Source organism: Athene noctua, chromosome 20, assembly GCF_965140245.1.
Source record: "Athene noctua chromosome 20, bAthNoc1.hap1.1, whole genome shotgun sequence".
NCBI classification, from domain to species: Eukaryota; Metazoa; Chordata; class Aves; order Strigiformes; family Strigidae; genus Athene; species Athene noctua.
Genome location: NC_134056.1, coordinates 12,551,234 through 12,577,639, shown reverse-complemented (window position 1 = coordinate 12,577,639; position 26,406 = coordinate 12,551,234). Strand labels below are relative to the sequence as shown.

The 26,406-nt window shown below is 41.3% G+C and overlaps 1 protein-coding gene across 7 annotated transcripts in view; it reads right to left on the bottom strand.

Annotated features, from left to right (window-relative positions):
• Window positions 1-26,406, bottom strand: part of EXD3 (exonuclease 3'-5' domain containing 3) — a 297,682-nt gene that overhangs the window by 164,187 nt on the left and 107,089 nt on the right. For all 7 annotated transcript variants that reach the window (XM_074923669.1, XM_074923672.1, XM_074923670.1 and 4 more), the window contains 5 exons: window positions 23,083-23,136; window positions 22,396-22,535; window positions 21,475-21,575; window positions 14,348-14,421; window positions 11,540-11,578 (listed from right to left, as the gene is read on the bottom strand). In XM_074923669.1, coding sequence (XP_074779770.1) covers window positions 11,540-11,578; window positions 14,348-14,421; window positions 21,475-21,575; window positions 22,396-22,535; window positions 23,083-23,136 — 408 coding nt within the window. The remainder of the gene's footprint in view (window positions 1-11,539; window positions 11,579-14,347; window positions 14,422-21,474; window positions 21,576-22,395; window positions 22,536-23,082; window positions 23,137-26,406) is intronic.

Genomic DNA, 26,406 nt, shown 5'->3' with positions numbered 1-26,406 from the left:
GCTCAGCACTGACACTGAATCACAATACCCACCAGCATACAAATGCAGCCATTTAAGTGCTGTCCTGAAAAATCAGCTTTTACTGTCTGATTGGCCACTCTGCACCTGCAGAACCGCATTAGCAAAGGGATCTGGTGTCCCTCAGCTCCTGTCACTGTGGATTTCAGACAAAGCTCCCAGGAGGGAAGGCAGTTTGAGCCTGTGCCAGTGCCACTTGTTTTCGGGGTCACAGATCAGTTCATGGTCTTGTTTAGCAGTGTAGGTGTAGCCGGACACTTTGGGGACTTTCACAGTGGGAAGATCAGAACTTTTCCTTCTATTTTAACCCTCAATTAACTAATTTTCCTCAACTACATCCCACAACAACTCCAGGTATGCTGATACACAAAATCAGGGGGCATTCATCTGCAATACTTGTTCTCCCCTTCACTACTTGTTCAGGGAATATCATAAATGTATGTCTTTAATGAGCAGTAGAGTCAATAACAGTCAGGATAACCCTATTAAAATAACCTTTGTTTGAAGAGAGTAATAATTGCATGCCATTCATAAAAAACAAAAATACAATTCCTTAACAAATAGACTAAGGTAACTTTATTGTACTTGCTTTTAAAGATATAATTTCTTTTTCCTTCACTTCAGTGTGAAGTCTGTCCTGAGGGTCTGTGCCTCCCCCTGAAATCCCTTTCTCACAATTGTTGTAGAGGCGTCTTCTGAATTCTGACTTAACCCTGGCCCCAGAGTTGCTGAAATATTATTCATCCCAGGCATCAGCAAAGGACCAAGGACTTGTTCTGAATACATAAGCCACACAGTTTTGATATGCTTCCAGATTTCTCACACCTCTTGGTCCCACGATGGCAGGCTAGAGATATTTTCTGGGAGCATTCCAGCACTTGGCAAGGCTGAAGATGAATGAGGATGGGGAAATTGGCCAAACTCTTTCAGAGCACAAAGTAGTATGTTACTTATCACAGTAGATGCTTTGTCTAAGTCCAATAACACAGTACACTGAAGACAAACTGGCAACCCTTATCTTCCCAGTGTATTTTGAAGTAGCATTTATCTATCCGCCTTTTGTCATTATGTCACACACACATGGACAAAGTGTCACTGAGGCAAATGGCAAATTGTGCTCTCCAGTTTAAGAAGGTAAGGGCTCCCATCATATACTGCACATTAGGTGACCTGCACTGGTACTGACACTGAGCCTGGTCCTCGTATGACCCAACATTAACTTCTCTGGTCTTTCAAGCCTAAGAAGGTTTATACAGTTGGCAAGCACTTTCATTAACTTTTCTACAAAATTCACCATTACATAAGCCTGTTTCAGTTTGTAACTTGAAGCATAGAAGCCCACATGAGGAAAATTTGACATCCTGCTAAGCTGTGAGGCTGCCTGAAGGATTATTATCAAACGTGATTATTCCAAAATCCAACTTAGCAGAAGTGTACAACATCCACTCGTACTACAAGATCTGTCTGCAGGAACTCCACTCCAGCTACAAAAGCACAGCAAGGGACCGCAGCGACAGCCGCACGCTGCCAGAGCCTGACACCATTGTGGGGACAAGAACAGAGAACTAAAGCACTGCTTTGGTGCAGGACTGTGAGAGCTGCAGATGTGTAAAGAGGAAGAGTCTGCAGGAATGAAACCACTGTCGCTGCGTCTCCACCACTGCTGTTAAATGAACTCACAGGATTACATTTTGTTTGTCAGGATGCTCATCAGCTAAAGCCACCATGACGCCTTCCCATTTGTTTTGGGTAGCCCTAATATTAACCCTAATGAGCTAAACCAGTATACCAAATAACCCAACCAATCACTCAATTAAATGTTCCCATACCTAGTCACATACATAATGAGAATTCATACGCTCCATCTTCCTTTCGAAAAAGACAAGGAATTCCAGCACATTTACTCCTCGGTAAGCACATTTGCTCTTCGGCAGAGGATGTACTGCTCAGGTCCAGCCTGTGTAAGCTCCACATGGTTGATGCAGACTTTTCAGGAGGAAGGAACTGGAGATTGGGGAAAAGCCTCAGAAATCTCTTTCTCATTCTCTCCCTGCTCCATTCTTCCTGCTCAGGTCAAATTCCAAGATATAAGGCTGAGCAACAAAGCAGGAATCTCCTGTTACTTGGTCCTGGCTCTGAATTATTTTAACAGCTTTCTATAGGGGTCCTCCCATACCAGGACGTATTGTTACTCTGCCAGCACTTATTCCTGATATATGGCAATTCCCCTCACATCTGCCCTTTTTTTGTAGAAATAGCTCCACGAAAGGTTCTTACCTGTATCACTACCTTAATTAAGAGGCCTGTCAGCTGTGAAGTGGAATTAACTTAAAATCTGACTGCCAAAGAACAGAAGCAGGAAGCTAATTTCTTTGTTTTGTTTTTAATGCAGGCCTTAGCTTTACTGACATCAGACTTCTTGGGTCTCTCCTCCGCTGCTACTGCTTCACTTCTAAGCAGGTTTGTGAGAGCTCATTGTGAGAGCTGCCTTTGCAAGCCCTTCTCCAGGCCATGCTGAACTCCTCAGTGATGCTCATCAGGGGCTATTTCATTCATCTTCCCAAGCCTCGCTGTGCCTTGTATTCACACCTCGTGCTCTCAGAATCTGTTTATGGATCTGTTCCAGCCCAGGCTTGCTTCAGGATATTTAGGAACTTGGTTTTAGGGTCTTTTCTCTCTAAGAACATGCTAATGTGTCATTCCCAGCAGGGGTCATTTTTCTATTTACTAAAGTCTTCAAAGCGAATAAGCAAAAATCTTGACGATGGAAATACTTGCTCAGGAGCACTCACTCTTTCCACCATTTGTCTATGAAAAATAGATGCCCACAGGAAAAACATGGGTTACCACTTATTTCTACTTTACCATGCACAAACCTCATCTGGCTCATAGCCAAAGCAATAATAAGTATCTTTGCAGGATCTTTACCAAAAGCAAAACTTGGCAGTAGATTTTTCTCTCCTTTAATCTCTTTTGGTACATTTAAACTCCTGGTGGTTTTTGTTCTGAAGGAGAAATGCTTGAGAGGGTGGACTGAATGAACTCTGAAATTCACACCCTGGCAAACTGGACTGATTTCCTAAATCCATAATTACAACATTCCTCAGAGATATGCATTCTTTCAGAGCGAACAAGGGAAGATTAGTTTCCTGTTTCTTCCCATTTACATGACTTCTCCATCAAGAAGAACTTTTTTTGTTTCTAAACAATCCTCTGTTTATGCGGTTCTCTTCTTGGCAGGGAACTGGTGAACTAATCTCGCCTAAAAGTATAATACAGCCAAACTATCAATTGCAAATAGTCTGACTATCTTTGTGCAAGGCAGCTGATTTGCACAGGCCTTTAGAATCCAACATCTATCTGTGGCAGCACTCAGACAGGTACCGATTGATTACAGGGTTTTTAAATAATCTGGGATGATTATTGAATGACCAGATAGTTTTACTGCTGGCTGGATAAGAACATAGAGTGGATCTGTGCATGTGTGTGAATATGTACAAGGCTTAAGACTTTAGTAAAACTGGGCAAATGTAGCCCCCTACACCTGCACATCCCCAAGCACACAGAAACTACCACAGGGTAAGAGTGTCGCATGGTCTCATGCCACAGAACTGCCATCTCCCACTCGCAAACAGAACACATACCTGTCAATGACTTATTTGCTTCCCACTTTTGGAAAAGCAGTGAATCCACCCTCTCCTTCTGTGCTGACATGGGAAGAGCAGGCAAGCTCCGTGTCCCATCCCCTTTGCCTTTCCCCATTTCTTCTGGACACGCCAATGTCAGTGCTCAGTGGGGTTCCCTTTGTCTTGGAGCAAAAGGAACACAAGGATTTGTTTAAGTGAGACTGTCCCCACTTTTACTTTGTGGTATACAATCCCACAGCTGATGCGGTCTGGAGTCGGTAACAGGTATCCTGGAAACTATTAGACTCCTGATGTAGCTTTTAAGGGCCTTGCATGTTCCATATGTTCCTAAAAGGTTTTGGATGATAGTCCTTCCTATATTTTTTCCTGTTTCTAAGATGCCTCTCCCATTTGGCTGAATTAAACATACCACCAGGGCACATCAGTTCATTCTAGCAGCTTGCTGATGCTCTTAACTCTTTAATCTAATACTGACCTCTCAACCTACAGCCATAAGCCAATTAGCCTCTTTTTTATACCATATCAAATCTCTTTCTGATGAAGTTGTGCTTTCAAATGAATGCATGCTAGTGACAGAAATGTAATTATACTGCTTAAAAGCAAGCTAGTCCTGTCTGATTGTAGGGGGTTTAAAGTCAGAAAGCATCTCTAACATACCAAAAAATTTAAAGGGGATTTTTTTCCCCAGTGTGTTCTCTCCGGTTTTGTCTCTTCACTCTCCAGTAATTAACATGTGTGCACATAAAGGCTGTTTGGCCAACAACTTTTAAAACTGAAATTCTGAGATTTCAAAGGAATTACTTGCCAATACTTCACTGAAGCAGAAGACAGATGCCCAGCTCCCAGAACCTTCTGCTGAATCCCCAGAGCTTGGCCCTGTAGATCCACACTTAAGTAAATGTGTGCTGATTTTCCGAAGTTATTCAGTGAACACATCATCCGTCATTTCAGAGAAATTTTTTGCTATTTTTAAAAATTTTTTTGACATTTTTGACAATTTTATAGATAGTACAGGAAAAAATTACCGTTTTTCTTAGCTTCTTTATACCTACTGTAAAATTCTACCAGAATTCATTAGTATGATTGCGCTTGACCACCATGGATTCATTTAGAAATGGCTGGATTTGTTGTTATAAATAAAACTACCATAATTTTCCTTGGACACACCAGTCCTCCAGGTCATACAGAAAAGAATCCTCTCTAAGTCATGCAGGAGATACATGGAGTTATTTACATTTAACTGCATATATCAACCTTTGGTAGACTTTTCTTTACATGGAACATACCGTCTGATTGGCTTTTCCCATGTACTTCTCCCAAAACAGCTGTGGGTTTGTTAAATGAGAAGTTCCTATTTCTTTTAGATCAACAGTGCTAACTTCATTAGTACAGATGCATATTTTACAGCTCTCTATCCAGAAAGCAGAATGTAACTGAAGAATTACATTATGCTTTTCCTGAGACAGTCACAGATGTGCCTGTTTTCTGCATCAGCCCTATTAGTAATTGCTTTTGCTTTGCAGCTCTGGTGTTATTTCAGCTATCAATAAATACATGACACCATTTACAAACCGAACTGAAAAATAGAAGGAAATCTATACTTTGCCTGCTACTTTTATTGTCCAGTTTTTCCATGGTTTAATATTCCCTTAGGTACAATATACTTTTACACCACATTGTGGCTATATGTTCTCCTCAGAGACCTCCAATAAGAATAGTAAATCTAAAAAAAAAGGCATGGGGCAAAAGCAGAGGGATTGCCAAAACACTCCCACCACCACTGAGCTTCTGGTCAGTCCCTGAACAGGGAACAAAACACAGGAAAAGGAATGAAAGGAGCAATGGGAGCAACAAGTGGACGCAGGGGGAAGAAAGACTGCCAGTTCCCAACTGATAGAAAGCAATTCCCTCAATCTGGGCTTCACAAGACAGATACCAGATCTTAAACCTGTCACTGGTCCAGGTCTAAATACCATCTATTTTGCAAAAGGGAAATGGAAAAGAAAAAAAAAAATTCTCTTTTTAAAACAGCAGCTGTTAGGAAGCTGCTTAAAGTTGTGGAAAGATAAATGCAATTCTTTTGCAGATAGCTTAACAGGCAAACTGCAGGCAAAATAGAGACAAGGAGTAGCTTGTGCATATTTATATACACACCCATACTCAGAGCTACCTGGGCTCAAGTGGGACAGCTCCTTAGCTCAAGTACCCTGTTGCAGCAACACTAGTAGAACCATGAAAATTTATTTCAGCTGATGATTCCTCCCTGAGACTTTTAAGGCCAGAAGGAACAAAAGCAATCACCCGCTGGTTCTAATTTCCTGCTAAAAAAGAGGCCATAAATCCTAGCAAGGGACTCCACACAATGGCTGGTTAAACTAGTTTTGGTTTCTACCTTCCAGGAAAACAGCCAGTCTAGATTTGACGTCTGAGTGATGAAATCCATTATAACCCTGAATAAACAGTTCCTTCAAACACAGAGTGAAAGATAATTTGACATGCAGACTTATACCAAAAGACATGTCATTTATTAATCACCTCCTTCCATTTGCATTGCACAGATTGCTTAATATCTGTAGGGAATTAAGTTCCTTACACTATAGGGATGTTGCTGTACTCAAAACAATCTTGAGTCAATTTAAAAGTTTGCCTAAACTCAGGAGTCCTAGGGAACGCCACTAGATGTGGATATTTGCAAAGTGGCCTTTTTGACCTCTTGTCCTTATTAAAGATTCCCCAGAGCAGGTTTACTGGCCAGGTGTTCTGGCCACAAAAACTTTAAAAAAATAATTGCATTCTGCCCTTTAGATTCCTCTTAAAAATTACCTCCTTGAGCATAACAATTTTATTCCAAAGGTAGTTACATTTTAATTGAAGTCAAAATGGTCCTGCACAGAAAGGGTGCATTAAGATCTTGGAATCGGTCATTGAGGATGTTTGCCATTTAGAAATTAATTGGTTAAATAAATAAGATTACATCAACTCCTTGCTGTAGTGTAAGATGATTTACACCTATTAAGGACCAGGAACTGTCAAAGTTTTTCAAATGTATTACACACAGAGGAGGGCACTTTTATGCCTTCTGTTCAGGCAGATTTCTTAATATTATCTGTAAAGTAGCATAACAACCCTAGAATTTTAGTGGAACTAGGTTTATACATGTGCTACAAATCACTAGCATCTCACCCCTGGTCACCCAGAGAATGAGCTGGCACAGTGTTTGATTTTCATGGCCAGAAATTTTAAAATAAATAAGTTATCTCATTGTCACAGCTGGAGAAGGAGAGGAGATTAGCCACAGCCTCTCCTAGCGCTGAACATGGTGAACAGCTGGCTCCAGGGTTCATCCACTTCATTCTCATGCAAGGCTATAGCAGACTGAATAGCTGCAAAACGAGGGCCTGAAAAAAAAACATGGGCCATTTTTCTAGGTGTTGTACCCTTGTACCTTTCTCTCATGGCACACATGTCAAAATGAAGGACAGAGAGGTTCCAACCATTAGCTGGCAAAGGGCTGGCTGATGAGCCACAGCTCACGATGAGTGCCCAAAGAACAAGCAACATCTTTTCAAATACCTGTGCTTTTTCTGAGCATTAGTTTTGGAAGGGTTTAAGATTTTTACATTTTAGAAACTAAGGGACAGTTTTCCCCAGGCAAACCCTTAGCACAGGAAGTTTTTTGATTTAGCAACAAAAGGCCCTTTGCCTCAAGGTCAGTAAAAGTGTAAGCACCCTTTCTACCACTTCACTGTCCCAGACACCCGAAAAACAGGTGATTGTAACACTGACAGTCCTAAATAAACTAATTGGTTTTAACCCTGCCCAGCACCAACTCTAGTTATTGCCCCAAACGAAGAGCTACGTTGCTGTGCACCATCACCCTGTTCCGCTCCATGGGGAAAGGAATTTCATAGCAGGAAGTCCAAACAAACACACGTTTACTTCTTGGGCCAAAGTACCCTGAGATAACATTTAAAACTGCACCAACTAGTTAACTCTGCTGCAGTCAAGATATTCCCTGCAAAAATACTCCAGACATTAGAATCATTGAGCAAGCGTGTGCCTTCTGGGCTCTAACAGTTCAGAAATGCACATAACATTCCGTCATTCCCCCTGCACAACTACTCCAGCATCTCCTTGTCAAGCTGAGACTGTGTCCTGGGGGTGGCACCAGGGCACATTCCTCACATCGATGGGCACAGCTCCCATGTGGAACAGACCAGACTTGAAGGGGGGTGGGTAACTCCACACCAAATGGGTACTTAGGCACTGATCAACCAAGCGGAGTCTAGAAGGGCACAATTGCAAGATCACTCCCAAAACATTGGTGAGAACACTGCACACTAAAAGCAGTGCAGCAAAACACCCGATCCTTCTATTGCCAAGCCCTCTGTTAAACCAGGAGAATTTCAGGTTACCAAAACACAGGTGTCTGGTGTTATTTGAGATGTCCTCGGGCTTCAGCTGCCACCTGAGGAGGGAGTGCTCCCTGGTAGGTCCCATGTCATACTGCCAACCTCGTGCAAGTATCTCAGATACTATCTGACATCTAAAACACTGGCAGAGGTGACATTTGCAATCAGAGTTGCTTCCCTACTATGCTTCTCATAGATATTATTGTTCTATGTGTGTTCAGTTTTTGAAAGCTTGGCAGATGATTGAAAAATGCCTTCAGTGCTTTTTTGTCTCAGAGTGATTCTGTACTGCAGCATTTCCAGGGAAAAATCAGCATTCAACAAGCCCCTCTTGCTGCTGACCCAGTGCTCTCTGCAGGCGCGGGCAGGACGACCCTTCCTGATCGCATCTCATCAGTGCCCTGCCTTGGCTGTTCTGTGGTTGCTCTACCCAATCCTACCATCGTTATGCAGCTGATTAAAGCTATGAAAAATATGAAGTATGCAGAAATGGAAGCAGAACAGCACAAAGCAAAGCATACAATGTGCTCATGCCCTGCCTCTTTTTTCCTGCCTATCTGCCATCAATATCCTACACACCTTCCCCTCTGCTTGTGAAGACAGGCACTCTCCTGCATGTTTCCATACAGCTCAGAATCAGTAAGGCAAGCTAATGAATAGCAATGCAGCTGGCACTGTGCGAGAAGAGTACTATTCCCCTCCCTCTGCCCTCCAGGCATCTCTGCTTAGAGAAGGTGATACAAACGGTAGCTCTCCTCCTGGGCTAACCAGGCTTGCCAACAGGCAGTTGTGATGAGGGCAGTTTCTCTAGGATATGAAGATGTTTTGATCCCTTTGCTTTCCCTCCTGCCTCCTCTGCCTGCACAGCCACAGCCTGGGCAGTGCAGGCGCTGGCAGGCGGAAGGGGCAAAACCAGTTTGCTACAGGGCTGGAAACAGGTTCTGTTGGCCCTACAATTAACTCTGGAGTTTCTGCCTTTTGTAGCAGCAGTCAGGCTCACACCTTCAATTTATCCCACAGGGCAGGAACAGGAAAATTCCGTACTTGTACTGCTCAGGGCGAACAAAAAGAAACACCAGCCCAGAAATGTCTATCGCCTGCCATACCTAAATGGCACAGCTAGCACCACTGAACAAGGAGAGACACCACTTTCAGCAGGGCTCTTCATGTCTCTGTAATTTAAGTCTTTTGTTATGGCTGCAGGACAGAATTAAACAAAAATGTAGTTTAAACCCATAAAGACTTTCAATCTCCTTGGACTTAAAATTGGAAAAAGGATCCAAAAATTCAGACCAAGAGTTTGCTGTTGTGAAGTCTTTTGGGAGTGTTGGTTCCCATTCCCCCAGGTGACCCAGAGGGTCAGAGGATGCATCCCACCCTCTGCTTCCTACCCAACCCAATATGCCTTTAATACTGCATTCCCTGGCAGAACTTGGGAGATACAAATTGTCTGTGACCCTGAACTAAACATATGAATAGGACATACAACACCAATGACAACTCTCTCCAGCTCCACAAGGAGCCTAATGGATTTTTTTTGTCAAAACATGTCAGGTCATAGGTGAAGCTCTGAATGGAAAGTTGAACCTTTCCTTCAAGTAAAGCCCAACCTTTCAAAACTAATAAAGTCATGGACAACCTTAGTTTTTGCACTAAAACCCAAAACTTGCTCAGAGATTCCTCCTTTGTAACTTCTCTTTTGATCAGTGCAGCCACACTGCCAGCAGCATGAAGCAGAAGCCTACCTGCACATGCAATTAGTTTGGTTTCCTCCAGATGCACAGGTACAGATTCTGATCACTTTAAAGTGGTGCCAAGACAGTAATCTCTGATAGCACTGAAAGTCAGGACTGATAACAGGCAAGTTTAAGCATTACTCGTGTGATAATTACATAGTTGTCAAAAATATATAAGTTGGCAGCACACAGAAAACACAAAGTTTGGAGTACTTTGGGAAAACAAAGACGACCTGTCATAGTCCATCAAGCTGTTGAGCTCTGTAGTTCTCTAGGGATTTGCCTTACCAGGCACCAAAGAAGCACTTTTCAGAGAGCATCTATTCCCAAGCCTCCTGTCTCCACAAGTGACTGACATGATCTGTAATTGTGTATGTTAACTGGGAGGTTTTTCCCACTATCCACCATAGCACCAACAGAAACTCCTTCACTGCGTACACCAAAGTATATCCAGAAATTGTGATGAAGATGTCTGCTACAGTTTCATGGCTAACCTCATCTTGGGTGTTGATCCAGCAAGGCACTTGTGCTGGCCTTTAAGCTTGTAAGACTCAAAGAGATCCCTGAAAAACGCTTTCACTGGATAAGTTCACAGAGATGAAGAGGCAAGACCCCTTCCTTTCCTGATAGAGTCTGCCCTCTCACATGGGTATGATAAACTACACACGCAAGTTGAGTATTCACCACTGAAAACACTCAATAGGTTTAACAGTTGACATGAGGCACTACTTGGCATTTTATCAATTATCTCTGTCTTAAAAACCACATCCTTATGCCTTTTGAATTGTTCTTTTCCCTGCTGACCCATGAAAGAGAGAAGAACCATCTCATGTTTAAAATGCAGTCATTCTGCTGGTGTGTACAGTGCCTAAGATCTCAGATGCATGAGATCATTAGTTGTTGGACTGGCCTGTTACCACCCAAAGGCCCACACTGACCATTCAAATGGATTTTCAGAGGAAGACTCTAGCTGATGGTCGGAAATTCTTAATGGCTGCAGAATTCAAACTGAGAGGAGTCATTGAAAAGGAGTAAACACTCACCATGAGGTTGCAGTTCCATAGGGATATCATGGACACATAAATAATCACTAATGGTTTGTCATCATGGAATTTCTTGATATTTCATTGTCACATATGTATTTATTGTAGTATCAGGCCAAAATATAGTTGCCTGAACTCTCCCATTTGTACACCAAGAAAAAAAAAATACCGCTACCTTTCTTCCTGTGTTACTAAAATTACATGTGTCTGACAGCACAAGACATAGGAGTCACAATATCTAACAGTCACCTAATAAACCTGTTGAAATTAGAGTAGAGAACACAGAGGGAATCTAACTTTTGTCCTGATGTACTCCCACACCTGGTTAGCTGCCTGAACAGAACTCCCTTTTCCCCGCTCCTTGTAATTAATCAACACAAATATTTGTAGTGTTCACCTACAAATAAGTGCATATAAGTAAAAGAATGTACGTGATAATCTTATCTAAATGCTCCAGCCAAACCAGAGCATTTTTAAAGACAGAACAGTAATTAAAATCTAAATTTTCCTCCTTGCTTTTCCCCACATGTACAATTTTGCTATATGCTTACAAAGTTATGAGGAAGTGCAAAACTGTAATAGTGGGCCTACAATATCCAGAGCTGGATATTCTGAACTTTTTAAAATAATCTCCAAGCAAGTATCACTGAGAAAATGGTAGAGAGAAGGAAGTCCATACTCACCTGAACATGATCTGTCCAATTCTCCTGAGTCATGGTTTTCTGAAAAGACAAAATTACTTCTGAGCCATCTTAGAAAAGGGAGAATGTTACATACAGCAAGCTGAAATTTAACACACCATCTTACACACTGGCATCGACTGTGATTGAGGAATGCATTCTGGAGCACACGGGAGACCTCTGCTTCTCATATGTCAGCAGCCAGGGCATGGCAGAAAAACACAGCTGAGATGAAGTAATTCAGACAACTGTTACACTACAGCACATACGACAAAAAAATTAATACGTAATCAAAGTACACAGGCAGTGGCAGGCTCTTACCCAGCAGTAGCCCGAACTCTCATTATTACCTCGAGCTGGGTCCTGGGCTCATTTGCAGAGAACTAACTACCTTCACATGGCTTTGCAAAGTGCAGCAGCCTTTCTGAATGCCTCTAAGCTCACATGGTGCTCTTGCAATGACAAAGACATCACTAAACAAAGCTGAAACAGGCCGTTGTCTGGTGGAATGCATGGATCGTTGCTGTTGCCTTTACCTCAGATTTGCAATATGTCCAGAGACTGTTCACCTCAACAGCTAGCCCAGTGGAGAGCCATCCCCATCGGCTCCAGTAAAGGAAGTGATCTCAGGGATCATCTGCAAGGCTGAGCCTTCAGTATACAAAAATACACACTTTTCTCAACAGCCAAGTCATGAAAAATCCTCTGGAATCATAAGGTCTGATAAACTGGTAAGTTAATATCCCCATTCCAATGTAGTTCAGACCCAGCTCTGGGGAAATCTTGGGATGGGACCTACTCTCCACCCCACCAAGAACACAGGCTGCATGAGACTGATCAGCCACCGAGGCTTGAGCCTCACCCGCACTTCTGGCAGAGGTAATAGTGATTACTAGTGCCACTTTTATGGAAAGGTACAAGAGCAAACAGTGAGTAAGAGCCTCAGAGAAAACATCTGTGAGATATACAAGCATGTCTTTTAAATACTAGTGAAATAAAGGAGCCATTTAACCAGACCTAATACACAGCTGAGAATGGTAAACAGAGAACACCAAAGAGCTCTCAGAAGAAGGGAATGTGTCCAGAAACAGCTGCCAAATGTACCTTAATGGAAGTAAATGGCCAGCTCAGATACTCCAAATACTCCAAAACAAAGGAAATGGAAGGCCAGAGAGAACAGAACACCAGATCAGGAATCCATTCCACTCTGCTAAAGAAATACACATGGATAAATGCTTCCTACTCTCTCACTGCAGATGACCAAGAATGATGTCATCCAACATTAAAGCTTTGAGATGCAGGATGCTGAATGCTCAATCCCCCCAGGTCTCCTGTCAGTGGATCTGGCAGGCAGCAAAGACAGATCAGAGGCTTCACTGATGGATCAGGAGTTCTTGGAAGCTGAACTGGATGTGCTAGAATGGTGTCATCAGATCCCCACCACTCAATCCCATCTTCACGTTCAAAGTACTGGGGAGTGGGCGATCAGAAAAAATGCATGCTTCTGTCTTCTTCTGTCAGAATATCACACGAATCCTCTTTTGAACAAATGAACAGACACTTCTGATGGAGGTGTCTCATTTCCTGAAAACTGTCTCTCTGAAAACTGGATCAATAGTACCACAGGAACATCTGAACAACCTGTTGAGCTCTTTTAAAACTCTGTTTAAAATGCTTCTTGTATCTACAAGGAGAAAGTTTCTATGAACTGCAGATGAAATACCACTCCATGTTTGGCAAATACAGATTGATAGTTCAAAATCCAAGAAATGGCAACATTTTGCTATGATATTCAGTGGCTTGTGGTCCTTGCCCTTCACTGTCCAACTGATACACCTGGATACAACAAGTGCCAGCTGTTTTTTCTAGAAGAGGCAAAACAAAACCTTACTCTCAGCTGGTACAATCTAACTCTAGGCACAGTACAGTGATGAATCAAGACCATCAGAGAAGCAAAATTGCCCTGTTAACAATAAACGTGCTCCTCGGTGCAGTGTGCTCAAGAGCATCCAAAAGGCAATGACTTGGCTCAGTACACTCATGAGAGGGAAGAAAAGACCAGAGTCAAGTAATTCTGCAGCCAACCTCCAAGCTGACTCCTAGAAACCTGCTCCTCAGACAGAATTAATGGCATCTTCTTACTTCTACAAGCCCTCGGTGCCAGGGCAAGTACCAGAGATTTTGAGAAGATAATTTGGAGGCTGGACAAAAGTAAAGTTAGTTCAAAGAGTGGTTCCAGAGCTGAAAGTAAGACCATTTTGCTCAGTGTAACAAGGCTGTTAGCACAAAAAATCTTCTGTGGCAGGTTTGGGCCATACCTATCACAGCCAGGCCACAAGTACCAAAGCAAAGTGCCTGCAAAGAACTCAGTAACGTGGAATGCTTAAAACTAGTTTTCTTTAAAAAACCACAACATGCAAAACCCCAAAAAATAAAACCACAAAAAAATTATTTAGTCACTATACTCCTGCTTATTTCAGATTTCTGCAAGAAAGTGAACATATGCAGAGTGCACCCTGACCTACCTGCATGTGTCTCAGATCACTGATGAGGATGCTGAGGTGAACAAGCATCCAGCTCTGAGTGATCGTGACATCCAGTCATTAGAGTATGAATGGACACACAAACTATTCAGTCACAGAAAAAAACAGGTCCAGTGGCAGATCCAATGCATTTCTATGCAATAATAATCACAATGAAAACTTGCTCATATATGATCAATACATTTCAACCACATCTATTACATTATTCAAAAAGCAAAATAAACAAAAAGCCTCATTCACACCCATGCCACACAATACAGAAACGTACCTCAACAAACCTCTTGTAAAAGAGGTAATTCAGAGTTCTCAAGTGCCGCTGATTTATGACATTAGGGCAGAGAGCTAAAAGAAGGAAAAAGACATTTAGTTGAACTTCCTTGAAGTTTTATTGTCTAGACATTACATTTTTCCTTCCCCAATTTCACACTCTGTATGTGGAAGGCAGGATGCCATCACACTTGGAACAATGACAGACAGACACACACATTGTCATCTTATCTAAACTATAAACTTATTTACACTTTCAACCATAATTAGAAATTCTAATTCTTGGCTACTGATATCTCTGGTTCTACCACCCCTGAATGATAAGATCCACTTGTTAGTTCAATATGTTCCACAGTCAATGACTTCACACCACCTCTATGTCTCTAGAGGCTGCATTCTTTCTGATTTAATTGGAACCTGTGCTGTTAATCCATTAAAGCAGTTTTGAACATGTTACTCAGGATGTAAACTTGTGGCTAAAGTTTATTGGATAAAATATATATCCCTGAAAGAGACTTCATATACATACAAAGAGGGAGGTGACTATTGTTTTGCTGAGCTAGCAAGCAACAGTTGTTGTTATTATTTTTATTACTGTCATCTTCATTAGATATGTCTCATTACAACTGCAAAAAACAAGACCTTCACACAGCAATGAGAGATAAATGCAGAAGATAAAATACATTAACTAGGATTAGCATATGTATCTGTCAGTTCTTGCTAGATGCTGATATGCATGTACAGGGAGAGAGTTAACCAAAGCTTTCACTGGGGTTTCAGTGGCTAAAACCATCATGCACGTAGTTGGAAGGAGCAGGACCAGCAATCAGAAATGGTAACAGAAAATAGTAAAGTGAAAATTCTCTGCAGCCTCCCTTGAATCAGCATACACTGGGAGAAACTAGTGTTACCGACTCAAAGGGCCTTGGAGCTTAGAACTCTCCATGCCCCACACCATGGCATGGTGAGGATTCAACTCTAATGAAGAAAGATCTCTGAATACCAGACCCTGGAATCAGGGGGATATGAACTGATGCACCACTGGTTACTGCAGCTTCTCAGAGTCTCTTGAAGCATCACTTCATAATTTGTACTTTTCCATCTCAAATAGAAACGTTTAAAGCTGATACTTTAATCTTCCACAGTATGACAACATATCCTTGCTGTCAAATCTGAGGAAATCATTGCAATTATCCCACAGAATATTATCCCAATAAATACAGTGATCTTTCCTCTGGATATTATCCCAATGTCTGTAGGAAAGATCAGCTCATATGATGACACTTTAAAGAAGGTAAAATGAACATAAAAATTATATACTATTACCATCTGAATTAAAGATTTCAAAGCACTTCAGAAAGAAACACAATGTGACTGCTCTAGGCCACCAAAAAGATTCACTGAACATTTTCTTCTGTGAGCTTCTAGAGGAAATATCCAAAGCACAGTATTTGACAGAACTGAGGGATTCTAAGTGCGCAGCTATCTGTGCAGAAAGTAGGACAAAGGAACACAGATGGACTGAACATTTTTGAAGGCATTAGTGACATTTTATATTCTGATAGACCAAAGAAACTGAGTTTGAATCCAGTTTTCTATATTTTATTATAAAAAACAGATTGAAACAAAAAATTGAAAATGTGAGAATGAAAGGTAACTTGATAAGAGACAATAAAATGAAGAATTCAAAGCTCTTAAGAAAAGGAAGAACAGCAAAATAAAAACAACAAAATGGAGTTCAATAAACACAGAGAACTAGCAGGTAAGATTTCATGTGAAAATAATTTATAAGCGGAAAAGGAGTTAAGAAGAGCTGGCAATGGAAAAATTGGAAGTGAAGTAAGAGACTAACTGCTAAATCGAAGCTTTTATTGACCTCAAACACAAGAAGGAAGTTAAAAGAATGTGGAAACTGGATCACACACATACAAAGGAACAGCACAAACACATAAAATCAGAAAGCCCAAAGTAAAATGTGAGATGCATGTACCAAAAGCCATAAAGGCAAAAGAAATTCCAAATAGCCTTTTGGATAAAAAAAAAAAAACAAACCAAAAAAACCCAACAAAAATCTAATGGCTGGGCTAGAGAAGAACTGGCATAGCTTGTATAGGAGATGGTAAACCTTTCAGCTTGAAGGTCTTTAAGAATAGGTTCCACATTCCATGTATATCAGAAATGACAGCAGGAGCTCCTTTGGCTTTGGGGCAGGAGGGTGACACAGGTGGTACTGCAGAGTCTTTGCCAGATCTCTTCCCTGCAGTTTCATGACCATCTACACCTTATATTTGCAGAAATCAAAGTGCATCAGGGCAGAACAACTCAAGGTCAAACAATTAGCTGAGTGAACAGGAGTCTGAACTCCAATCTCCTGAGCCAAAACCAATGTTCTGTTGGTCAGAGTAAAAGACCACGTCCTCAGCTTTTCAGAACAGGCCCCATCCTTCTATTCGGTGCTTGTATAATGGGGTTTTGGGATGATGACTGAGCTGTGCAGCACGAGTGGAATACTACAATACTATGAGAGCACCTCTTTGGGCATGTGTTAACTCTTAACCTGAAAAGAGTGCTTCATCTGAACTACATTTTGCATCTGGGACTGACTCAGAAGCAAAAAATCCAGTCTGCTCTCAGCCATTAGCATAGAGTTAATGGCTATTAGCAACAGAGAGGAAGTAAAAATGAAATCTATTTGTCATCCAGGGTATGAAACCCGCAATACACACTTATTTCACTCATGTAGCATTGGTGAGACATGTCTGCGGTATATTTTTAGGTGTGGTGCGTGGCTACCACTCCCAGGTGATACGCAATGCCTCCTGAGCTGGGATGTGGACCCAATCCTCTCTTTATACTGCCCTGAGAGCTTGACTTCCATTCACAATGAGACTCCTTCACCCTGTCCTGGCAGAACAGAAGGTCCCAGACAAAGCATACTTTGTCTGGGGACAAAGTAAAGGAGCCTTTTTCTAATAAAATCAGGGTACCTGAAACGCTAGAGGCTTTCACCCTGGTATTGCTACAGACTACTGGGGAATCTCATGAGAAACGAGCTGTGCATTAGTCTCTCAGTATATCACGAGATTAGTCCCTAAGTGTGAATTAGTGGAGGGTAGGGCAGAATTCAAGAAAACCTTTTTTTGTTGTAGCCTCAAAGATGCAATAGTGCCTCTCATAAAATGTTCTGTGCCTCTACAGATCAGGGTCAGCGGTCCTCAGCAAGGAAGGTGAAACAGCAGAAGCCCCAAACTACCCCCAGATCCCTGAGCTATCTGCTAGTTTTGCTGTCTGGAAGAAGAACAGAAAGCACAAGGGTTTTGATCTGCACCTAATGAAAAAAATGCTCTACTGTGGTCTTTAGACATGTGTCTGGATATGATGAATTCATGCTCAGAACTTCAAGGGTGATATCAGTTTTTCCAATGAAAAGCTTGGAGCTGCTGGCCAGCTTGTCTGGGTCTAGATCAGATCATATTCTGCTGCCTGTACTTCAGTAGACAAAAAGGTAGCTGAGAAGGTAAGGGCCAGAAAGGACCCTGGCACATTCAATCCCCTTCTCCTTCAGCACCTTGACTCTGCAGCCTCTGCAGCCCCAGGAGTGGATGGCTCCTATCATCTGATGTCTAAGCCTAGAGGTTCTTCTCAGTCACAGTGCTATGTAGAGATGTGCTGGTATTTAACATGAAAGCTAAAAAACTGAAGGAAAATCACCATGGAAATAGGGGGAAACAACCCTTGTAAAGCAAATGTAAAGGAAATTAATAACCTTCTGCTCTGTTTTAATGAAGAAAGGGTAAAAACATTTAAAATTTCCTCCTTTCAACTCTACTCCTGTAAACTGTCATTCTGCTCTCTCTAACACTGCATCTTTTGCCAGTGCCTAGTGTAGAGTCCCACAAGTCCCTGCTGGAGCTCTCCCTGGTGACTGCCCTGTGATGTGCTCGCTGAGCTCGCAGACCTGATGAAGTCTGAGGACAGTTGTGACTTACCTGAGCAGAAGCACAGCCTGCTGAGCAGCCCTCGTCTGCCCTCTACTGCCCCATTACCAACGGAGTGATAACGCTTTATCTCACAAATCAGCTCTGGGGATTAATAAAGAAGATTCACACTAAACTGAAAAAGGTTAAACCAAAAAGGTAAGATGGTGGTCAAATGAAGAGAAACATTTCTCTTCGTTTATGCTAAAAAAACTATTTAAAGACTATGGTAAAAATATGTTCATAGTGTTCAAAACTTAAGCTAATTTATTACACTGCTACAGGATGGCAACTGTTAACTGTGCATTCAATTACCATCTCTTGTCTATCAACACCACTATTATCTGCTTTATTGTCATACAGGCACTAAGGCCCAATATATGAGGACAGTTGTACTTTTCAGAGTGTCTACCTCATACCCAATGAATTTTCAATGAAAAATGCCACTGAGCTCTCTGTGGCATACCGGCTGTGCAAAAACACTACAGAAAATAGACTCAAGCATTTCAAACCTAGGTAGGGTCTGTTCCTTCATCTCTGACAACTGTTTTGACTGAAACCTCCATTTCTAAATCTAAATCAATCTCACAGGCTCTTCAAAGAGTATTAAGTAATTAGCCTACAAAAGCTACAGGCTTGTAAAGCAGAGCATACTGACCCATTTGTGAGAAAAGACTCTATAAACCTCAGTTTCCTCAATCACATACCATTTCTGCCCAACTTCTTCCTTCCCCAGTAGAGCTAATTACATGGAATCTACACACAATTTATTGGGACACCTTTGGGACTCAGCAGAAAATCTTCCACTTACCATGCACTGTTTTGTGTGTTAACAGGAATACAGTTCAGAAAAAGAAGAGGTGGACTAATCTAAGATGATAGCTTCTTTTTCTCCCCGAGGTTAAAGATAAAAAGTTCTCCCTTTTTATATGGGGCCACCTCTTACCTGGCTCTGAAATTTAAGACTGGCAGTTCCAAGGAGTGTTTCAAATCTTAATGGCTGATCAACACCCAAGTTTTGCTTAGCAGTCAGTGAAATTTACTGTGAGTGTGTAAGAGTGAGCTTGCATAGTGAAATATGAAAGTAGATTTGGAACTGCAAGAACTGAGTCACATACAAGTTTGCCTTCTCATACCAAGAAACCCTGTCCTCCTCCAGTCTTTCTCACCAAAAGCCACTTCCCTCTTCTGCTGCTGCTCTCAACCTCTTTCAGCGAGTAGGAGCCATAAGTGAAGAGGAGATAGAAAGCAGCAGCAGACTGCAGCATCGAACAAGCCCACAATCAGGTTAGGTAACAAGAAGTGTGAGTTTTACCTCACTGCTAGTTTTTGGTGGAGCTGTTTAGAACAAGAGAAATGAGGGTTTTTTTAATCTTTACATTTTACCTAACCTGCTTCCTTTTTGTAAAGTCCTTCCTCACAGATTTACTTCCACTAAAGAATAGAGAAAGAACACCCAGAAATTCAGAGGAAGGGAGGGGAGAGAGGTGGGAAGAAAAGGAAAGCCACGTTATTCCAGCTGTCACCAATTCCCAATTCAGTTCAAGCAGGACAAGCACTAAGGCAGAAATTCCTCTGTAGGCATTCATCCCCTTGCAAAGCATTTCAAAGGAGAGTAAGATGGTCAGTTTAGCAAAGTGTGAAGCCCTTCTCTGATTTACATGTGATATTACGTAAACAATAAACACCTACTTTCGTACATGGGACTATGAGAGTCATCCAACACTGCTTTTAGCTGCCCCAAATCTGGCATCTTGTCTAAATCAGTAGTGCACATCCCCTCTCACATCAATAGAGTGGACAGCACCCTCCAGCAAGTGACTGCAGACACTGCAGTTTTTACAGGATAAATCACTCTTTGGAAGTGTAGGCAGGAATGGGATCTGTATCTTCCTCAAAGAACCTCCTCACCAGTGAATGTGTGGTGGAGACCAGCAAGATTTGGCCATTATTATCAGCAGCTTCAACACCCGGGACACCATCACAAGGCTGAGGCACACTACCATTCCAAAGAGAGCACCTGAAATCAACAGCTACTTGCTTCTCTCCTAGTTTGTTTGTTTGTTTGTTTGTTTGTTTTTTCCCTCAGGATTTTTCATGTGAACAGTTATATCATTTCATCTCCACAGTTAATATCATACCCTTGGTGGATCTTTCATATGGAAAGGGGGACGAACTCAGTTCTCTTTACAGATCATAAAAAACAATACAGCCTACTGAATGACCAACCTTGTAAAGGTGGAAAAATTACTGAAGACTAGTAAACTCCTGGGAAGTTTTTAAATTTTAAATAAATCACCCTCCATATGTCTCAGCTTTCACACCAATGTGCTAAGTTCAATTATATTTGCTTATCCTCCAGTGAGTGTTTGTAACGATTATCTTATTAATTTTTGAACACCAGTCTGAAGATGTGAAGATTAATATGCAACATACTGTTGCTGCCAGGTGTAATAAACCTACAATTTGTGGTTAGAAAACACTTCTGAGTCCAAGAAAAGAGAGTTGCGTATCTTGGACTGATGATGGAAAGCTTTGCAGGGTAAAACCTAAGGTCCCAAAGAGAAGAAAAAAAGATCAACAGTCCCCACTGACAACCAAAGCAAAACAAAGCAGATTTTATTAGATAACTGGTAGTGAACCAGATCTATTCAGTGATGTAAAATGTGTTACTTTTCTCAGAAGGCTCAAAGAGCCTTAAAACTCCCTACTGCCAACCCTAGTTTATGCAAAGAATACAAAGGGCTGTGCAGCTCCTGATTCCCCAGGGTTATCTCTTCCCAGCTGATGGACCCGTAACTCAAGAAAACAGATCCCCAGATGAATAATGACTCGCCTCTTCTGTGAGAGGAATGGAGTCATAACTCAAAGCTGACCATCACGTGTTTATGTAGAGCCATTCTGAGGTCAAGATTTATTTCATATTATGGAAGAAGCAGTCTATTAGTCACAAGCACTTCATTCTTCGACAGCACAAAGTGATAATTCCCGTAACTTATAAGCTTTGTTTTTCAATATCATTAATTAAACCCTGAAAATCCCCATGATAAATTACAGCAGAAATTCCTTGCTGAACATGGAAAAAGACAAATTGACTTCATTTGTTCTTTATTGGTCAGATAACTCCATAACGTGTTGCAATATCACATACCTGGATCTACGTTAAATCGGTCTAGGAGCCTGAAGACCAGCTTGCTTAGCATTTTGCGGTTAAATTTATCTGGTTTGTACCTGGACAGGCCTTGATATTGGCTGTAGGCAAATAAACAAAATCAGAAAGAAACATCTATGGAATCCCCTAAAGTGCGTTTCCCAAATAGTAGATATTTAATAGTAGAGGTGTCAGGGTTTGCTAGGTGTTGGCAAGAACAGTCCTCTACCTTTTCCATGTTACAGCAAAAAGCCAACAATACAACCACAGAAATTTCCCAGTCAATGACTGAAGCAAGTCCAGAGGCTTATTTTTAAAAGAAAGACAAAGCAAGCGTTTCCTTCTCATCTTTTTTTCAGAACTAAGACTGCAACTATTGCATCTACACCATGAGTTTGGCTGTACTGTTGGCTTTGTGACTGACAGGAGCTATTCTAGTGAGAGGCAATTTATAAATTAAAACTCACACGACTATTTTATGAGCACATGAAGGTTAACCACTTGCATCTCTTGATTTTCTGCCACTTCATCACAGTATTATCTTCCTGCAAAACCTGTACAACCGATACTGAAACTCACCCTTGTCTGCAGCAAAGTACAAGAGTCTGATTGCTACAACCTCCTGGAGGAAGCTTTGATATTCTTATATTGCTAAGATCTACTGCACAGGTTTAATTCTGCACTCCTCTCTCCTGGCAGGAACTGAGCATCTGTCAATAGGAATGATACCTCTGTTGAATGGGCTGAGGTGTCTGGAAGATTCTGGCACAGACACCAGAATTTCCCCTTTCTCAGCTGAAAAGTAAATATATTGCACTCCATTACACTGAGAAATGATCTTAGATAGACAACCAGAGAACATACTGTTCTCTGACAGCAAGTTTGGCCCCAGCTGTTTAGAAAGTCAACAAGCGTTTCTACCTTGTGATGTCTCTGATATTAAAACCAGGTTCACACCACGTGTCCAGGATGTGCAAGAGCTTGCTCTGGAGCTCAGGATATTCTCCTACATAATCTTCCACCAAGTTTGTTTTATCTTGGAGCAGTAGCGGTGTACACATCTAGGAGAAGAAATTACATTGAAAGCACTGTGCCCTGCCTTTGATCACCACGTTCTGCAGACTGAGCGCTGCAGCAGACAGAGAGAGGCACAGAAAAGGTCCATGACACTGCAGGCTGACACCTGGCAGAGGGCTGTCCCATCCCCGCTGCTCGGACACAGCGAGCAAGTCACAAACCCCCTGCTTAACCAACCAGTGCTGCCTGAAGTGTGATGTGACATTTTCAACACAAATATTAACAAAGCTTCAAAACAGCAAAAGCACTAAACGCCATCATAGTGATAACCTTTTGTCAAGAACACAGCTGGAATTTTTTATAACAATGACTGCAGCTAAAAAAACCAGTCTGGTAAACTCTAATGGGGTCTAACAAAATACACTGTCATTTCCCTAGATGTAAAGGTACATCAGCAATGCAGCAGTTACTTCTTGGGAACAAAGTAAAGCGTCAAGTGAAAGGCAGTACAACTTGGAAAGCCTTGATGGATCTCCTGCTTAACAAAAGGTGGATCTGATGACAGAGAAGCCTGCAGAGGAAATGACTCACCTTCTCCACATCTTGATCTGGCTGTAATTTTAGCTTAATACTCAGTATGGCTGCCTAGAAAACACAAAAAGTTGGTTATTTAGGAGAACAACACCACAGTGGATGAATGGGCATTATTCCAAAGTGAAGTATATATGCTATTACAGAAATTTTTAATGTCTCAATTATTTCTGTTAAATTTACAAGTATAAATCATATAAACCTTTGGCCATATACATTCCACTTAGAAATGTACAAAACCACTCCTGGCAGAGTTGGATATTCTGAGCAGCAGCATACCCTGTAGCAAAAATTGAAGATCAAGTTGTCTGGCAGAAAGAGAGAAAGTAAAGTGCTTGGACCAAGTCAACTAAGATGGACATTTTCTATCAATATAATTGTAAAAAACACCTGGCTCACCACACCCTTCTGAGTTAACGTTATCCATCTTGTTGTGCCTTTTAAATTTTGTAAAATTACTGCATTTTGTGTAAGCAGGTCAAGATTTAAAAGACTTTGAAAGCAAGAGGTCTTAGTTTTTATAATTTCTGCATAGCTTCACATCCTGAAAGTGCTAAGGTTCACCACAATGGTGATGGTAAGAACTGTGTTTTTCCCTTTTGTGGTATCTACAAATCTTTGATAAGCCAAGACCTGCCACGTTCACAAATTAACTCCAAATCAGTATCTTCTGCAGATGAGGAAACTCTGCTGTGGTGAACTGCAGTAACTCAGACTGCAAGAAGAACTGGTTCAGCCACTGTCTATCCTGTCCCAGCCTGGCGATTACAGAAGCATATTCAGATCTAACTGTGCATTGCTTGGAAGGCATATGAGCTAATTAGGATTTTAAGCAGTTAATAGTGTCTAATTTCTGTAGTGTGTGAGAATACTTGGATCTCAAATACAGAATAAGCATATAATGGCTTTCTTTAATATAGTGTATTGTTCCAGTAAATAGAGTAATAAGAGCAAGGAGCCCTCTAGCACATTTATGTGTTAGTACTGACGTAATCATGAACTAGGTAATAAGGATGTTTTACATGAAGTGGCCTTCTAATTACTTTGCAAAGTTAGGCTGTATTTTCCAAAATGGTTGTAAACAGTGTTTGGAAACACAACCCTAGTGCAGCGTGCATGTAACGCTAAGCAGCAGCAGGACAGAGTATGTCATCAACTGAGTTCACAAATGCCTATTTATTCAGATTAGGATAAAATCAGTGTGTCAGGGCTTAGAGGAAAAGCTCTTCTCTTCAAAAGGTTTCTCTGCTGTCTGTGATTGATTTTGCTTTCAGAGAAAGGTCATGAAAATGATGGATTTGTTTGTCAAAATAGTTGCGTTTTAGAATTGTGTTATTTGTTAGAATATGTAAACAAACCTAATCCAGTAAAAAATGTGCATTCCCCCCAAGAAAACACAAACCTCATCATTACACTTCACCTGCATGAAACCTTTATCAAAAAATTTAACCAGAAAAATAACCTAAGTGGAGGTAGGAGCACACCTTGAAACAACATTTTCTGTGATCTCTCCTAGCATTCAAATGACACCTCAACTTAACTCATTACTGGAACCACATGTTCTGCAGACTCAGCCAAGCAACACAGACAAAACCTAACAGCTCCTCCGAGCATTGCTCACAGCAGAAGCCGTGGATTACATTACCTTCTGGGAAATTCATGCATGTATTTCATCCACTGCATCAAAGACTGAGTGTACAAAAGCAGACAACCAAAACACACAACATAAGTTCAATCATTCAGTCTTACTGTCCAGAAAGAACAAAGTTACCCAGTGGGAAAACATTTTTTTTTTCTGTTTGTTTTGGTTTGGGTTTGGTTTTAGGGGGCTTGGGGTTTTGGGGGTTTTTTGTTTGTTTGTTTTCTTAACACAAAATGAATACTGTGTCACTGACAGTCCAGGCTTCATCTCAAGAAGAGGAATCAACACGAGATTTAAGTGACAACAGCAGGAACTAACATTAATGCAGTGACTCTATGCTACAAACCAGATACTGAAAGGCACATTATAATTTAGCCCAGCTAAATCTTCAATCAAATCTCTCTTACACCAGACTTGTTTAGAGACTAATATGCTACTCTGCTCCACAAACATCAAGTCCCTTGTTTCTCAAATTATCAGATTAACGTCACAAAGTTCAAACTGAGTAATTATTCTCAACTTGTATACAAGTTGAAGGTTGCTACTTCTGTTTTGGACCTGAAGAAAGGGTTTGGGTCTCCAAAGCTCTGGCAGCTAGTTTTATTTTTCTCCCAGCTATCTCACGTTGCTGAATTTAAAAAAAGAAATAAAAATAAAATTTTGGTTCAGCATTTGATCTCATTAGCACTAAACAAGTAATGTGTTAGTTTTAACATGCAAGCATACAATGGTTTCCATAATAGCTTTTTAATGTTCACATGCATGTTCAGATTAACCTAATTGCAAACTGTTATCTAAATGGCACAGTTTTATCTCCATCTCTATTAACCATACAGGTGACTTAATCAGATGAACATGTGCTGTGTCAGGTTGGGTTTTCCGCTTTTACTGAATGTATATTCTACCCTGTACCAAAGGGTGGAGAGAAACAAATATTCATTTAGCCAAATCGTGGAGAGACATCATCTTCCAACCCCAGCTGTGGCAGACCCAGCTCACATCACCACCACTGCTGCAGGTCAGAGGAAATTGAAGCAAATCACACAAGCTGCTTTTTAATACCATTTTAACATCACCCAGCTAAAGCAGGTGACAGAGCAGTCAGGCAAATTGTGTTGCTGGCAGAAACTTCCCACAGCAGGAAACACCATTGGCAGCAGGGCAGCAGCCTCATCCATGGACAAAGCCAAACGTGGAAGGAGACGCATGACCTGGGTCCTAGGAACAAACAACTAGGCTGGATTGAAGGGTGTAGTTACATGGGCTGGCTGGCTGAATAGCGAGGACAACTGAGATAAAATCAGCGTGTTTACAATAGGAATAATAAGAGAAGAGATATGAGTAACTGTAATAAAGATGAAAGTGTTTGGCAGCTGTGTCTGTGGTCTCAACTTCGAGCTATTTTAAGATTTTGTTTTGTTATTATCATGTTTTGAATTGTTTCACTCCACAAACAAGTTTTGTGCAAAAGGGCCCTATTTTTAACAGTCTGTTTATAGATGATAAGATCTCCAGAAAAGCAACACCTTAATCGCAGACTCATTTTGTAGTTAGAAAACAAACACTTCAATTGGGCAGACAGCATGCTGTAACTGAAATGGTGAGAATCCCCCTCCCCACCCAAGAAACAGGCTTTTCCCCATATGCAGTGCTGCACTCTTCAAGCTGTGCTAGAAGACTAA